The sequence below is a fragment of the Gavialis gangeticus genome, unplaced genomic scaffold (genome assembly GCF_001723915.1).
Source record: "Gavialis gangeticus isolate Ggan-Ray unplaced genomic scaffold, GavGan_comp1, whole genome shotgun sequence".
Classification (NCBI taxonomy): Eukaryota; Metazoa; Chordata; order Crocodylia; family Gavialidae; genus Gavialis; species Gavialis gangeticus.
Window position 1 is genome coordinate 35,117,388 of NW_017729001.1, and position 17,728 is coordinate 35,135,115.

General features: G+C 45.7%; 1 protein-coding gene across 1 annotated transcript in view; it reads right to left on the minus strand.

Annotated features, from left to right (window-relative positions):
• KREMEN1 (kringle containing transmembrane protein 1) overlaps positions 1-5,420 on the minus strand; it is a gene marked incomplete at its 5' end in the record, with an annotated part of 25,684 nt that extends 20,264 nt beyond the window's left edge. The window contains 2 exons of the mRNA XM_019506667.1: positions 2,365-2,456; positions 5,242-5,420. Of these exons, the coding sequence (XP_019362212.1) occupies positions 2,365-2,456; positions 5,242-5,420 (271 nt within the window). The remainder of the gene's footprint in view (positions 1-2,364; positions 2,457-5,241) is intronic.
• Positions 5,421-17,728: the final 12,308 nt, after the last annotated feature.

Consider the following 17,728-nt stretch of genomic DNA (forward strand, 5'->3'; position numbering starts at 1 on the left):
GCCAGGGGACTTGCAATGACCCCAGCCAGTTCCCTTAGGACTCTAGGGTGAAGATCGTCCGGGCCGGCTGACTTAAAAACGTCCAGCCCCTCCAGAAGCTCATCACTCATCAAAGAGGACAAAAACATTTATTTAAGCTCCTGCCATGCCAACACATATTGATTTAGATGTGGTTATTGTCAGTGTTCCTCCCTTTATGAGAAGGACGTGTACTTCATTGATGCTCAGGTGTGGTGTTCTTCTCTGCCTTTAATACCTTTTGAATTTGTTTAAAGTCCCTTCTAAGCCTCTGAGAGGACATACTGGCACATGGAGGTGGATGACAGATAGACAGACTTGGTATGAGCATTTGGATCTACATAAAATTGCTGCTTCTGTATGCTATATTCGTGAATACATCATGATATGCATTTCTGTGTGACACACTTGGTGCTAACTATTAATGCTAGTGTAGGTTTGAAATATTGTGCATCATTCTCCAGGAAAGCAGTAACAATAGATTCAAAATTAGCATTACAGTGATCTAAAAATATCAGTATTCTATATAAGTCCTTCAGGCAATTACTCCAGCTTTCTGTTGTCCGCACTGCACCTGTGCTTAACTATGCTAAGTCCCACTATTAGAGTTTTGTGTCTTCAGGCACTCAGTGCAGTTAGGTAGAAGGCTGCTTATAACAAAGCCCCATTAACTCTCTAAAAAGTAAGCTATCTATCAATGAGACTTCCTGGAGTACATTACTTCTCCACCACAACACCCAGCTCCATACCACGCACTTTCCCAGCCTGCTCACAGTATTCCTGAGGGTTATCATCAGATCTCCTGAACAGAGAAAAACTAGAGAAGAAAGACGTTTGGTCCCACCCCCCCGCTTTACAGAACTGCACCAACCATCAGGTTTGCATTAAGGCTTGGAGGAGCTTGCAACATACAGTTTGTTCTAAATTGCTCCAATTCCTTTTTCTAGTATCTGGTTTCAATGCGATGCTTGAAGCAGCTGCTACTGGTCAAAAGGACATTTTGTAAATGTAAGTCTGGGATTATCTGTGCAAATAAGTGTCCAAATTTAAATCTTCTGTTTCCAACCACGGAGAAAATGACAGAGGCTGGTACTGAAAGGATTTCTTTGTGCAGAACAAATGGACTGGGGAGAATTTGTTTCCAACTTTGTTTTACTGGCGCCAAATCCAGAGAATTCACTAGCAACTGGGAACTTTAAAGAAAACTCAGATTCCCCCATTCTAAATTAAGAAAGAAATGCAACAATTCAGTGGGTGATTTGGAGCTGGGATAGCTCCTGGTATTTTGAGGAAGTGAAGAATAAAACTCGCTACTGTCTATGCTTTGTGGTTCTGAACTATTTGTTCCTTGCTTAACAAACAAGGCCAAAATTTTTAATCCTGGTTAATGGAGGTTAGGCTCCTCAGTCCACAGCAAGGAACCTGACAAGAAGCGGCTTGATGTAAAGGTAAATAGTTAAATTTGGCTGCCTCACTTGCATGTACAGATTGCCTGTCCACACGCACAGGATAGGTACTGGTTAATCACATTGTGCTCGCTCTGTTTTTACTCCAATTCAAATTTGATGTGTGCAACTAAAGGACTATGGGAGGATCCTGCAGGTGTTTATTGTGATGTGTGCAAGTGATCTCACTGAAAGCCAGTGAGATCACTTGCCTGCAGGAATTAAAGCAAGGATGTAAGTGTGTACAGGATTGGACCTACCACCCAAACTGACAGTAAACAGTTAATATAGGCCTCAATGGGTTTTATGTTCAGCACTTAGGCAGCTAGTTTTGAAAAGCTGATTCTTGAGAACCTAGCCTTTGGCACACAAACATGAACATTTGGACTGTTCTGCAGGCGTTATGGGGAGGGGGGAAGCCTAGATCAGAGCAATAGACCCTCTACATGCTGGGTCACTGAAGCATTGAGTCCACTATCCTATCTTTGCAGGTGACTGTGTCACAATCCCTTTCACAAACTGATCAAACTGTCTTCAGTAACAGATGTGTGCTTTATGTTTTGAACTTTAATGAATAGTTTCACATTTCTTATTCACTTGTCTATTATTAAATTTAACGTACTTCTGTATGTGTAGGAAACATGCAGCACTTGACAAATATTGGGTGCATCTGTGTGCTGTACTTTATGTAGAAAACATAATCCAAGAATGAGTGGGAGGGTGCAGTGAGTTTTCATATAGCTCTGGAAACTAGATCTCCAAAGCTTGCTGAGCTTACAATTAAAAATAAGATGGTTCATTTTCTCCTAGTTCCTGTTAGAAAACCACTACCCACTGTTGTATGACTGCCAATCTCTGCTCGGGAGTCGAGCAGACCTATGTTATTATGTGGTGTTCTTACTTCGGCAGGATGGAATCTCGCAGTATTTCCAGTACACGCCGTCCTCATGCTCTGCAATGTAGCACCATGGGCTGACATCTCCATCAGGGTTCCTATCAAAGGAAGGAGATGCAAAAAGATGTCAAACATTAACGTACTTGTGAGCCACATGACTCCCAAGTGTTGCATTAGATCTAAAGTTTCATCACCACTGTTACTTTAACTTGCATTGAGTGTTTCACCAGCTCTTATGACTGAGAAGAATGCAGAAGTGAGGCTACCGCACTGTAAACCCTCCTGCATTAGTTGTATCCTATGACAAACACTTGAATTAGATTGGCAGATCAGAAGAGGAACCGCAGGACTGCAGGTAGGGCATGTCTGCGTGGGAAACTTCCCATGCCAGTCAGTGATGCCATCAAACATACTGCACAGCCCCATGAGCTGACTCCCAAATTGGAAGCCCTGTAGCTATGTGCAGTGCTGCAAATGGACTAATTAACACTGCTGAATGAGCAAGTGCCAGTGCCATTTTGTCTGCCCCTGCAATAACTAGGCTGCCGTTGGTGTTCCATGAAGGTAGCTACATGTCATCCAGGTTGGGAGGCAGGTTACAAAGAGTGGAGAGGTATGTCTGAGGGTGCCAGTGCTGGACATGCTGTGCAGACATGGCTTTTGGTGCTGAAATTCTTCATCCAGCCTCAACACCGTGGCACAAATCATGGGAGCAGTCAGCACCCTTTCACTTCCAGTGCCAAACCACTGACCCCCACATGGTATCAGGCAGAGAAGTAAAATTCCTCACTGTTGTGGTCCTTATGCCTATGTTAGCTTAGATGACTTGCAGTTAATTCAGATGCAATTCCTAGGCACGGGGTGTTCTTCAAAAACAGGGTGAAGGTAAAAGGTAAGTCTAGGTTAGGGAGGTCCAGAGTCGGAAATGGACAGAGTGCTGCTGGTCAAGGACAAGGCAGCTAGAGATGACTGGCAGGGCTGAGGACACATGGCTGGAAGAGCAGGGTCTGCTGATGGTCAGGATTGGAGATACCTGGGAAGAGGTGCTGAAAGAGGAGGGCTCAGGACTATGGGAAAGCAAAGGTTAATATTTGATTGGGGCTAAGATATAGTGGAAGAAAGCAAGTGTGGTTCTAGGGGATGGAGGAAACCTGCCAGCACAGCAGCCTACCCTGTGGGAATATGGTTATTCCCTTCAGTTTGGCAGCTACAGAAACATTGCTGGTGTACCTGTTATAGGAAAATAAAATACTTTTAAGTACATCTCCATAAATTGTGATAATAAGGCTTCCTACATAAGCATCTTGAAATGCATGGGAATCATAGATGTGGCTAGCAGCTTTGGAAACTTTGTACTTGGCTTCTTGTAGCGGCTGCATGGAGACGAACAAGAAATGAGTCCTTCTGGGCTCCCAGTTCTGTTATGGCTGAGCTGAGGTTTTGCAAAATGTTTGAGAGATTTCCATGGTCATGAAGCCACTGTGCAATGAAATCTTTTTCTTTGTCTTAGTGGCTGCTTGTGTAAATGAATGGTTAGCATCGGACCTGACCACATATATCCTGTTCTCTTATCAGGTATCTGAGGGTTTTGCGTGCTTTGCTCTATGCATTGCAGGACAGCCATGTCTGAGGCAGAGGTGATGGGCAAAGCTGTTAGTAGGGGTGTAGTGAGTATGGCATAATAGGGCATCATCATTTAAGGCGTTTCTTTTCTCCTGTCACTGAGCATTGTGCTCCAGCTTTTCCATCGGCCTCTCACTGTTCATAGGTAGTCCGGAGCTCACCCAAGAGGTTCCCTCTCTTTGTGTATGTCGCAGAGACTGTCACGGTCCTCCGCACTGGTCTTGCTGAGCTGAGGGCTGCAAGAAAGGTGTTTGTGGGGGGAGGCCACATGGCTCCCTGCAGTCTGCCACTCTGTGATTTGTGAGCTTGGAGATGCCTGTGTTAATGGGCTTCCAGCACAATGTCGGGACGGACTATCCAGGTTTGACAGAGCGAGTCTCTCTCTCTCTCTTTGTATTTGCTTTTATTGCTGAGAGGGGCTGAGGTGATGTAAAATGAGTAACTGCATAATACAATCTAACATTACCATAATACACTTCACATCAATGGCAAGAGATCAGAGAACTTCAAAGGCACTGCTGGCAGCACAGCCACAGGCATATCTCCTTCCAGGTGTCCCTGCCAGGTGTTCCAGTCCTCTCTGTGCGTCACGAGGGCATGTTTCAGTGCCTTCCTGTGTGATGGTCTGTCCCACCCTTCTCCGTTCCCATCTTCCCCTGATCCTTCCTTCCACGGAATATCTCACCCCCTTCCTATATGATCCACCTTTTGCCCAGACACTTCCCCATTCAACGGTGAATGTTACTGAAGTGGAACAAAGCCAAAAAAGGGAAGGCACATTTTCAAACTACAATCTCATAACAATTCTCATTCACTGAAAACAATTCTGTGACTATTCAGTCTTCCTAAGCACTAGGGACAATGGTCCTGGGCATGGGAGAGCCAGAAGTATAGGCAAGGATGAAACCCATGCAAAATGTCCAAGCTCCTTGCCTCCGCGTACCCTCACTACGTCCCTTTCCTGCCAACTTCTTCAAATGCCTTTTAGGAAGAATACCAGTTGTTATCTGCTGTGCCAGGTGGGAGATTGGTTTGGTGACGTGGGCTTTGTTAAGATCTGAGGAGAACCAAGGTCTCAAGCTGCCTGTGGGCTGAGTGAGGTTAAAGGGATGTAGTTGCTGGTGTAAAGTTGTCTTTCTGATTGTCCCAGCTCTGACAGCCAAGGGACCCTCCAGCATGTCCCATCCACTTACCATTTTTGGTCAAGGGCTAATAAAACTTTGGGCTTAGAGGCCACCTTTACAGTGAGATATTTCTTACCTGCAGTAATTGTGCTCCCCAAGCCCTCCTTCTCCATTGGGGTATTTCAAGGTGTTGTAAGGGTGCTGGAAGGTCTCATTCCAAAAGAGACAAGGCTTCCCTGCATGTAGGGAGGTTTGGTTCTGCGTGCCCCGATAGTCTGCCCCATTGGCCGTGTAACATTCTGGAAAGTGGAGAGAAAGAGCGTGTCACTTTTCTGCAAAGGATCCCACTTTAAGTTCATTTAAACATTTTCTTCTAGCAGTTCATGCTGTAAAAGGCACTGTCCAAAATGTACATTTTTTGTCTTGCGTTACACTCCTCTTGATTGGTTCTTGTATTACTGGCTTCATTACTTGTATTAAATATTGTATACAACTTGTATTAGTATGCTTTGGAGAGTAAAACATAATAAGTAAGATTAAACCCACCAAATTTATTTATTTATTTATTTTGAGTGAGTATCAGCCCTCACTGCTAACACTGCAACATGCAAAATTAAATGAAACATTAGGGATCTCCTATTGATCAGTACACTCTATGGAATTTTGATTGCATCTTCATAGTTTCATAGTAGCTGGGGTCGGGAGGGCCCTAAACAGATCATCTCCCCCCCCCCCCTGCCACAGGCAGGAATGAAAGCTGGGTTCACATGAACCCAGACAGGTGATCGTGTAACCTCTTTTTGAATTTGCCCAAGGCAGGGCTGAGGACCGCTTCCCTGGGAAGTTGGTTCCAGATTTTGGCCACCCTAACTGTAACATATTGCCTTCTGATCTCTAACCTAAACCTATTCTCCATCAGCTTATTACCATTGTTGCTCGTCACTCCCGGTGGTGCTGAGAAGGGCTCTGCCTATTTGTTGTTGATCTCCCCTGATGAGTTTGTAGGCAGCCACCAGGTCCCCCCTCAGCCTCCTCTTGCCGAGGCTGAACAGGTTCAGGTCCCTCAGCCTCTCCACGTGGGGCCTGTCCTGTTGCCCTCTCGCCAAGCGGGTGGCCTCCTCTGGACCCTCTCCAGGCTGGCCACATCCCTCCTGAAGTGCGGCGCCCAGAACTGGACGCAGTACTCCAGCTGCGGCCTGACCAGCGCCACATAGAGGGGGAGGATCACCTCCTTGGACTTGCTTGAGATGCATCTTTGGATGCACGACAAGGTATGGCTGGCCTTGCTAGCCGTGGTCTGGCATTGGTGGCTCATGTTCATCTTGGAGTCAATAATGACTCCCAGATCCCTTTCCGCTTCTGTGCTTTCAAGAGGGAGCTCCCCAGCCTGTCTGTGTGCTGTGGATTCCTTCTCCACAGGTGCAGCACCCTGCATTTATCTACATTGAACCCCATCCTATTCTCATCTGCCCACTTTTGTAGTCTGTCTAAATCTATTTGCAGCCTCTCTCTCCCTTCAAGTGTGTCCACCTCGCCCCACATCTTAGTGTCAGCAGCAAACTTGGAGAGCTGCTTTCCACCCCCTTGTCCAAGTTGCTGATGAAGATGTTAAATGGTGCAGGCCTGAAGACCGAGCCCTGGGGGACCCCACTGCTCACATCTAGCCAGATTGAGTACGACCCATCCACCACTACTCTCTGGGTGCGCTCCGTCAGCCAATTTTTTACCCATCCAACTGTGCAGGCTTTAATGCCACAGTCGCTTAATTTATTGATGAGGATGGGGTGAGAGACAGTGTCAAAGGCCTTCTTAAAGTCTAGAAAGACTACGTCTATGGCGACACCATCATCCAAGGATTTAGTTACTTGGTCATAAAAGGCAACCAGGTTGGTCAGGCAGGACCTGCCTTTGATGAACCCATGCTGGTTGCCCCCGAGCATGATCTCCCCTGCTGCCCCCACAGATGTGCTCCTTGATGATCCTCTCCAAGAGCTTCCTAAGCACCGAGGTGAGGCTTACAGGCCTATAGTTACTTGGCCCTCCTTCCTCCCTGTCTTAAAATGGGGACCACATTAGCCAGTTTCCAATCCCCCGGCACCTGGCCAGATGACCACGAATGCTCATACAGCCGTGCCAAGGGCTCCGCAATGACGCCTGCCAGCTCCTGCAACACCCTTGAGGGGAGGACACCTGGATCTGCAGATTTAAAAATGTCCAGCCCTTCCAGAAGGTCCCTAACTACATCTGTGCTGACCCAAGGCCTCACAGAGCTATCCCCGAGATTGTCCCTACCTCTTGACCAAGCTCATGCATTTGATTGATCATACGTGTGAGCATGGAGGAGTCTCTGGAGCCAGTAGAAGCACCAAGGAGCATGCTAGCAGCTAGACGGGTAATGGAAGGGAGATGGGACAAGCAGCAGAGTGTGGGATGGACAGCTGAAGGCAGCTGAGCCAGGTTCCCATCAAATGCTAGTATCATCTCAAGAATCCTTTCAGGCAGCTTTGTTGCCTAAACAGTAGTTCAAATGCAGGTCTTGCAAATTTCTACCAACTGATGAAGAAACAGATTCTGCTGGGAGAATGTCTACGTCTGGCTGGTGTTTGCATGGTGCTGGGGTACACAGGGGCCACTACGTGCTGGCAGCCCGTTTCACCTCCAAAGCTCCCGACTCATTTGTCTGCCTCAGCCATGCAATGTACTTGCACTTGGCCTTGGTTTTTACCTTGCCGTTATTCAGTCAAGCAGATGTTGGTGAACAGCAGGAATCAGTGACAGCCTTACACCCAAGGCGTCCATTTCATTACAAAGCATCCAGATTGAATGAGAGCTCACACGCCGATATAATGGTACCACAGGCTGGCAGTGCAATGCTCTTTTTCTATATCTATCTGTTGTTCTCAAGGTACAGCCATTATTAGTAGTGCACCCCCAAAATCAAAATGCTAATGAATAAATATAGTAACTCATAACATTTCCCATCTACTTACATACTTCAAAAATATATGAAGTTGAGCTCATCTTTAAATACATAATAACCACACCTAGCACATCCATAATAAGGAATGGCCTTTCAATACTCAAGCCATTATTTTTCTTTCCCATTCCTTATGTAAGCTAACGTTTTATTCCTCTTCAAATTGCTACTGGACCTTGCAGAAAGGTTCTCACTGAGGGGTCCACACCCACCCTAGTTCTTTCCTTTAGTGCTTACAGTGCATTAAAATGCAGTCGGGCAAGCCGAACGCTCATGTAATTCCAACCATTGCACGTTATCTTAGTAGAACTCTCCAGTCTTCTCAAAGCTTCTCCTCCTTTTTATTTGGCTGCCTTAGGGTTTGGTTTCTTTTCAGTGAACAGATAGGAAAATCCTGAACTGAGTCTTGATGCACCATACTATTAACATCTGTCCCTTCTGAAAACGGATCCTAATTTCTTAATCATTGTTTCTTATTTCTTAGCTGATTTCTAGAAGATGCCAGCGAACCACTCAGTGAAGTGATCTAATAACTTCTTAAGAGGAACTTTTTGTTAATATGTTAATAGGGTATCCCTTATGCTTAGGCTTGGCAGAATTCAATTTTTATTTTTTAATAATATTGACATATAATATTGATTGTTTACTTTAGTCATTTATTTCTATTTTTATCAATTTAAATTTCAGGATTGCACAAAATTAGAGGTGTGGGGGGCAGACTATGTATTAATGAGAAACGTAACTACTACAGGACTACAGCCGGCTGAGCAGCAGAGCTGCCGTCAGTCCCCGCTCCACTCATCTGTAGCTCCCTCATTGGTTTGTCACTGCCTCTTCCTTTAATCCCAGTCCTCTGGGGTTTCCGGGAGTTGCAGTCCAAACTACTGCTCTCTCTATTGTCACACACTTCATCAGCCATCATTTTTCTTACATTCCCTTTTCATAATTTTTGCTTTTTAATGCTGGAAATGTGTTTTCTTTGGTCTGCGAGTGTGAGGTGAAACCGACATTTACCAATAAAAATGGACTCCCGCCAAGCCTACTTATGCTTTACGAGGATCCTAGGGAAGTAGGGCTAGAAGGGACTCCACAAGGTCATGTAGGCAGGCTCATCCCTGACTAAACCAGCCCAGACAAATGTCTGTGCAACAGAGTCTTTCAAACTTCCAAGGATGGAGATTTCACAGCTCCTCGACGCAGCCTGTTCCAATGCTTGACCACTCTCACAGTCAGAAAGTTCCTCCTCATCTCCAACCGAAATATCTCCTGCCGAAGTTTGAGACCATTGCTCCTAGACCTCTCCCCTAAAGTCACAGTGAAAAGCCTTTCTTCTCTATAATCACCCTTCAGGTTTTTTGAAGGCTGCAATCACCTCTCCCCTCAGTCTTCTCTTCTCCAAACTAAACAACCCTAGTGCTTTCAGTCTTGCCTCATAAGTCTAGCTTACCAGGCCCCTCATAATTTTTGTTGCTGTGTGCTGGACTCTATCCAAACTGTCCACATCCTTCCTGAAGTGTGGGGCCCAAAACTAGACACAGTCCTCCAGGTGAGGCCTCACCAGTGCTGGTTAATTATAGACCATTTTTCCAGTCTGTCCAGGCCATTCTGGATCCTAGCTCTACTCTCTGGCGTGTCTGCAACTCCACACAATTTGGTGTCCATTGGTCTTCTCCACACCATCCACAACTAGATTGCCTTCTCCGTTCCATAAGAGGTGTATGGTTTCTCTGCTGTTCCTCTTACTTTTGACATATTTGTAGAATCCTTTTGTATTGCCTTGTATGTCCCTTGCCAGCTGCATCTCAAATTGTGCCTCGGCCTTCCTAATTTTCTCCCTGCATGTCCATGTAATGCTCTTATACTCTTCACTAGTACCATGACCAAGTTTCTACTTTTTACAGGATTCCTTTTTGAGTTTCAACTCATTGAAGAGATTGATGTCTAAGTAGGCTGGCCTCCTGTTACACTTCCTTGTTCTTCCATCACATTGGTATAGCTTGCTCTTGTACCCTTAACCAGGTTTCCTTAAAGTACAGCCAGCTCTCCTGGACTCCTTTTTGCCTCTGACTTTCCTCCTGGGGTTCCTGCCCCCCAGCTCCCTGAGTCTGCTAACGTTTGATTTTTCTGAAGTCCAGTGTCCTTATCCTGGTGCTCACCTTGCTTCCTCCCTTTAGGAGCTTGAACTCCATCATTTCATGGTCACTGTCACTCAAGTTGCTTTCCACCTGCACGTTCTTGATCAATTCCTCCCTGTTTGTCAGCAATAAGTCACGAAGCGCTGCCCCCCTTGTTGGCATTTCCACCTGTGCCAAAAAGTTATTCCTAACACGCTTCAAGAATTTGCCGGACTACTTGTGCACTGCTGCGTTTCCATTCCTGCAGATGTCCTGATAATTAAAGGTGACATAAGACATCTAGTAGACTACAGAAGTACAACTTTCCTTTATAGGCAGACAAGGTTCTTTGGGTAAACCTGATATCTTTTATTAGACCAACTTAAATAGTTGGGAAAACTTATGCCAGTTTGTCTCTAATAAGTAATTAGCCCAGGTAACCAGGTAAGTAAGTGTTTTATAATTCTGTCTTTAGCATGTCAATCAAAAACACTATTTCCTGAAGCGAGGCTCACTGGTCTGTAAGTCCCAGCCTCGCTGCATTCTTGAAAACAAAGTCTTAAGGCAGAACACCACAATAATCTGCTGACAGATTTTAGGTATTTTTAACAGTGCAGGTGTGGAAGTCCTAAAAGTCATCAACCCTTATGGGTTATTTCTGTTTTAAAGCAAGGTTTGTAGACCTCTAAATGTATACCATTTGCAGTTTGATTGGCAGACTTAACTTTTTAATTTTCATGGCTGACATAAGTAATGAAAAATATACATGGACATTCGGGGGTCTTTGAAAAGGTTTGATTTAGGTACAGTTTTAGAAATGGGCAAAAGTTTTGTCTCCCCAAATAGGTTTGTATAGTGCCAACTAAAGCCATTACAAAGGAAAACAATAATTTCCTACTGATATCTAGTGAGCGTGTGGCAAATGCTTCCTCTTGGCACGTACTATTTTTCATTACAGAATCCCATCAGCTCTGCACTTTTTCAGGCTACTTGAATACTTGAACAAAGCAGGTGAACCATGTACATTTACCTAAAATACAAATCTGGTTTTCCATCATTCAAACAAGCCACAAAGGTTTGCATAATCAAATGAAGCAGAGATTTGAAGGCCATCAAAATGTTGCCTTTTCTTTCAAATCTGCCTGTCGCTTTTCAGTTAAATCCAAGCCCTTTTTCCTTGTAGTTTTAGGGATGCGGGGTAGGGAGGATGTGCGGAAGGATATGAAATATGTTTGCACAATAAAAAGAGAGACCAAAAACAGAGTAAAATTAAGTTGGATAAGATAACAGAGAAGAAAGTTGAACAGAGTTGACTGTCAGGAGTGATATGCACACCCAGGAAAGATATGTGCTGCAACTTAGGTTTCCCCCCCTGCCTCCCCCCAACTCTTTTTTTTTTTTTTTTTAAACCAGAAGATATATCAGCTAAAGACTGTTCAGAAATGTGAGGAATGCTACACTAATAACCCTACCTGAATGTAATCTGACACAAAGATTAAACAAATGGTAACATCAGCCCATCCTGGAATTGTGAAGAGTGCCACATGTTTTAACTCGTATTAGTAGCTGCCTTTTGCCTTAACATACTTTCATCTCATCTGTGCTAGTGCTCTTCAGGCTTTGAGCTCCATTACAGTAGTATCTGCAAGCCATCCCATTACCAGGGGAGGAAGTCAGGGCTGTCATCATCTCCCCCAGCTAATGAATCTTTGCCAAAATAATGTGTAACCCGTCTCTTTGATTGCTTTTTTTGGTTTTGGGGTAATTTGCAGTTTAGGTCATTGTCAAGTTCCTTGAGTTTCCACTAAGATCAAGATACTGGATGATGAGGGCAGAACTGTTTATGTTAAATAAACTTCTATGCCAGCAAACTCTTGAAAATGTTATGAAATGTAGCAATTTTAATACTGGTGCACACCTTCTATTGCTAAGAAGGGATTTGCAAAATCTCTTTCATGTTGCCACAGTGATAGGGTGAAGGGTTTTTGTTTTATGTTTTTCAAATAAACCTCGGTAGCTTGGGAGATACATATTTAATCAAGGTCATAGTCCCTCTAAGACTGAGGTACACACTCCAATTTAGCAACTGAATGGTCAACTGAAGATGAAGAAATGTGCGTGCAATGTGGTAAGGCAGCCACATGCATATGTCTTCAGGATCTGATCTTTCTTGGAAACATGGCCTTTCAATGCACTTCCTAATCTCTTTAATTAATTAGTTTGTGCAGCACTGTCCATCCCTCTCTTCCCCTCTGCTAATTCATTCCTCCAGTATATTCAGAAATAGCTGCCCAGTCATTACACCTGTAAACTGTTTCAAGCACAACCAGGAGTGACCAGGAATAATGGTCACAAGCTGGCAGACGGCAGATTCACGCTTGACATCAGGAGGCGCAACTTCACTGTCAGGGCGGCTAGGAGCTGGAACCAACTTCCAAGAGAAGTGGTGCTGGCTCCTACCCTGGGGGTCTTTAAAAGGAGGCTGAACACCTTGCCGGGGTCGTTTGACCCCAGTACTCTTTCCTGCCATGGCAGGGGGTCGGACTAGATGATCTGCTCAGGTCCCTTCCGACCCGACCAACTATGAAACTATGAAATCAGCTGGAAAATGCGATGCTCCTTTAGAATAATTTTGCCAACCTTTTACTTCCCTGCAGGAGGACAGGTGCCCAGCATACTCGAGGGTTGTTGGTTGTAGCTGAGTTGGGTATATTTAAGGAAGTTGATGCGTGTGGCCCGTGTAAAAACCCATTGCTGTGGGAGGATGATCCTGCCAACCCATATTACAACCGGTCCTCAGTGTATTAGAAAACTTATTTGGAAGGCTGCTGCACATCAACTTGGTACATTTCTGGGATCCTCATGTTTCCTAGATCCTCATCAGCTGGGTTTCAGACCTGGGTCTGAAGTAAAACTGTAGGGTGTTTAAACATCTTTTATCAATAAATAAGGATGAGGCATCTGTGCAGACAGTATTAGATCTGTCAGCTGCCTGCAAGTTTTGTTACTTGTGGTATTTTATTGGGATGTCTGTAGTCACTGTTAGGTAGGGACAGAGTCACTGGAGGGTTCCCAGTCACTCTCAGCCGCTAAATCCAGAGGGTCCTGTTCAATGCATACATGAAATTCGTAGGAGAGAACATGGGCTGCAGCATACAGTATTCAGACAGCACTCTGCTCTCTGTTGCCATTGCATCTGATGCTACTGCTGCCATGCGACAAACTAACCTCACTTCCCCATGAAGCCTGAGCATGCATTAGAAGCTGGTGGAGGCAAGAGATGGTAGTAGGTGGGGAAAGGGAGAACCACAGCAGCAGGTGAAGGGGTCGCTACCTCCCACACATGCCCCTCTGTGATGCAGGTTCACAATTAGGTTTATTGGATCCAGGGCTGCTTTTAGAAGATCAAATAGCAGCTGTAGCCAGATTTTTTTCCCATCTGTCTCTGGTTAGACACGTGTGACCTTCCTTCTCTGACACAGGGACCATACTACCATTATCCAGGCCTTTGTTATTCTGGAACTAGATGGCTGTCTGTGCTCCACATGCAGTGGCATTTTAGGACTGGTTGGAAACTTAATGCAATGCAACCAATAGCTGTCTGCCTGCTGCAGTGTGCTCAGCGGGTCAGTTGTGACTCACTGAGCAGCTAACACTGATAGCTGAAGAGGTGCACTGGTGCTCATTGAGTTTCTGGATGGAGACCAAGGGTTTGGTTTTAATCACCAGAGCTTTGAATGGTGGAAGTCTCAATTACCTGAAAGACCTGAGACACCACAGATATGGGGAAGTGGTTGTGCACAAATAAGAGGTAGAAGTAGCAGGGTGCTTTCTTTGACAGGTTCCTGTAATGGAATTTTTCTGCTTCTAGTCAAAGCAACGGGCGTTTGGAAATCATCTGAGCATGCTGCAAGGTCCATCTTCTTGTGGGCATTTGCTTAGTGATGATGAGCCCCCTGGGGTTACAGTTTTGTAACAGAATTGGGGAGCTCATCTATGGGGTTTATGGAAAAGTCTGTTCATAGAAAATTCAGAATGACGAATTTGCTGATTCTACTGAAAATGCACAACTTTCTTTGGGTTTGTTTTAATTTCAGGAGTGTTCTTGGGGCCCTGGGGGTCTTCAAAAGGAGGCTAGATAATCGCCTAGCTGGGGTCACTTGACTCCAGTACTCTTTCCTGCCCATGGCAGGGGGTCGGACTTGATGATCTGCTCAGGTCCGTTCTGACCCGACCAACTCTGAAACTATGGATCGGTGCCAGAATATTGTTTTCAGGAAAAGGAGTGTCTCTACCCCAAACACTCTCCAACATATCTTCTGCACCAACCTAAATTACTAGGTTTATTATCAATCGGGCAGCAATGCCTATGTGTTAGGGAAAAAGGAAAGAGGAACAAAATGGATGTTTCCACTGCAGCTCTCACTACGACAGTAATGTGATAGCCATGACATTAGCACCCTACAGAGCTGGAGCAGAGAATGTAGGGCCTTATTAACTTAGTCTTATTAATAGTCTTCTTTGTAATTGGTGAAGGGAGTAATGTGGGGAGAGCAGAATTCCCAGAGCAGGAAGCGAGACCATGGAACCAACTGATGTTCAAGAGGTGCGGGGCTGCCAAGTGGTGGCCAGACACTCGGGCCAGCCTCCCGGGACTGCATGTTTACGCTGCCTCCTAGGTGCTTTCCCAGGGCAGCCACAGCACCTTTCCTGCTGCCAAACAAGATGGGAGAGGTGCTTTGTGTCACCCTCCTGAACATCACAGCAAGCAGGGGATCTCCCAATGTCTTTGAAGAAATTTCTTTCAAGTTATACTCCATTCCAAGTAAACTTTTTCCAAATCTCTTCCTGCCTCTTGGAACTTGAGCAATCCTCCTTAACTGAAAAGTGCTGCTGCATCTAGGTGCAGATGGCAACAGTTACAGGCACTAACCAGATGCTGCAGTCTCTAATTTGATTGAAAAGATATAATTAGACAACAGAAACACTTTAATGAAAGAGTAAAACATGGAGGGAAGGACAGAAACCACTTAACTGATGCCAAGACACCCAGCAGCAAGAGGCTGGGGCCCAGGCACTGATGAGGCAGAACACCAAATTACCTTCTTGAGAGGAGAACCTATTTGTTTTCCTATGGACATGGGAATGGGGATTTTATTATTGTAGACTTCCACTGTATTTTATGTGGGGATACTGATTGAAACCAGCAGAAGCTTCAGAAGATCAAAGAGACAAATATGGCTTCTGTGGTCATTATTAAAAATATTTTTAGCACTTCAATGATTTTCTTTGAAGATGCAGTTTTATAGATTGAATACCAAATTATTTGCATGTTGTGATCTGATTGGTTGGAGACGCTGCGTTCCATACTGTGTTATGATGCAGAAAAAAGGTTTTCAACAAGACACGACTAATTTAAAAGTCACAGAGCCGCACACAAGAAGTGTCCGATTGTAGACAGCCGTACCGCTCTCTAATTCGACAGGACCAAGAACCTTTACTAGAAGATGAACAAACACCACGAATTGCTGTGTGTCATGTGTAATATGACATGCATCTTGCATATACTATCCAAGAAAGGGTGACTTTTTAGAAGCTGAAGTTTTCAAACAGCTAGAAGGTGAGAGTTTCATTTAATGACGTGTGCACATTGGGTTGGCTGGAGGCTTCAGCATTGGCTGTAGAGGAGTGCGTTGGGTGTGGCTGCAAAACAGACTTTTTGTTGCTACAAGCAGCTCCCAGAAGCTTTTCTAACTCAAGTTATTTACCCAGCTCAGCACTGTAGCCTCACTCATCCTTGATCCACGCAAGAAAATGTCCTGGGTAAATGGTTGCCCAATATTTTGTTAATGTAGGCATCTTCCCATGCTGCAGAGGGTGGAGGAAAGCCTGGGTGTATTGCATGCATCCATGCGAGTGCCAGGGCATGCAAGTCCATTCCCACAGGTGTGTGGGGACCTCCGATGCTGCAGGAATCGGGTACAGACTGGTTACTTGCCATAGACGCTAACTCATTTTCTCAGTTAAGTTTAGCATGCCACTTAAAAAATAGCATAAGACAAAAAAGTTGTACTGAGGATTAGGCTTGTTTCTGGGATGGACTAGGACAAGCAACTAGGCTATGAGCACAAGTGTTTCGGGTGATATTTCCACTTTTTCCATTTGAGACTATGTTGTGAACACGTCACTTTTATCCCCAAGGGAAACCCATGTTGCGTGTGTGGCCCTTCTGCATCTCTGCACAGTTGTCCAAGCTCTCAGTTACATAACAGGCGGACTTGCTTTTTGGCCCTTTGGGGCAAGAAGTAGGGGAGCTACCCCTGAGGCAGAAAGTACTGCTGTAGCTAAAGCCACGTCATCTCAGTGACGTTTCCTAACAGAAGTTTGCTGGCCTGGTAGTTTTTCTACATACTGTCTCACTTACTGAGGTGGAAAGCCATGGAATTAAATCCCTTTGGAAACTGTGCAGTGGGCAGGTCCTGCAGTGCAGGTACAGAGGTAAAGGTGTGCTGGACTGAAGGCTCTTGGTTGACTATTTTTACACCCCTTATCAAGTTGGTTACAAATGTCGTATAGAGTTTCCCCATCTGTTACTGCAGGCATGACATCAGATCCAACTGCATCGACTGAGTGCAGAGCAGGAGAAGAAAGGCACAATAAAGAACATGAGAAGCTGAAGGGGCACAACAAAAAAATGCAAGGGAAGAGCACACAATGGTGATTTCATATGGCAATGGGGAGGGATGGCAGGAAAGAAGAAAAACCAGGACATGTTGGGAACAGAAGGACAGGCGTGATAGTAACCCGAGCAATCGCACAGACCCCCCACCCCAGGGAGGAGCAGTTGCAGGGCACCCGGCGCTGGAATTGGGTTCCATCTGGATCATGGGACGTGGCCACGGGAGATGCAGACCCCAGCTGAAAAATACTGCGCAGGAGCTCGTCACAGCACGGACAGTGCTACCATGCTCCTGCACAGTGCAACTAGGCTACTGCGCCGTAGCATCACCTGAAAGACGTTTGCCGGCACTAGTGCACAGTAACTCTGGTTACTGCACAGTTACAGTATGTAGTACTTCCTAGTACAAGTACTAAGGAACAACTGCACAGTAGTGTCATGTAGACGGGCCCAGGGGGAAGGGGAGCAGCTCTTGGTCCTTTGGCCGTGGGATACCAGATTTCTATGAGATTCAGATTGTTGCCTGGACCTCGGGCAGTAGGTGTCCACCCTTCCCGACTGTCAGACTCGCTGGCATGCTGGACTTGAATTTGAACGCAATTGCTTTCAGTGTCTTGCTTCAGACAGAGAAGGAGGAGGAAGACAGCGGTCACTGCAAGTCCGCAAGCATTCAGCCCGCGCCCCGCCGCACGGCTGAAGGGCCCGGGAGCCGGAGCCCTGTGACAGCAGGGCGAGCCGGCCCTTCCCGACCGGGGCAGCACGGCCCGCGGCCGGGGGAGCACTGGCACGAGCCAGCCCCGGCTCCGACCCGGGCTGTCCCGGCCGCGCAGGACGGCGGGGCAGGCACGGGGCC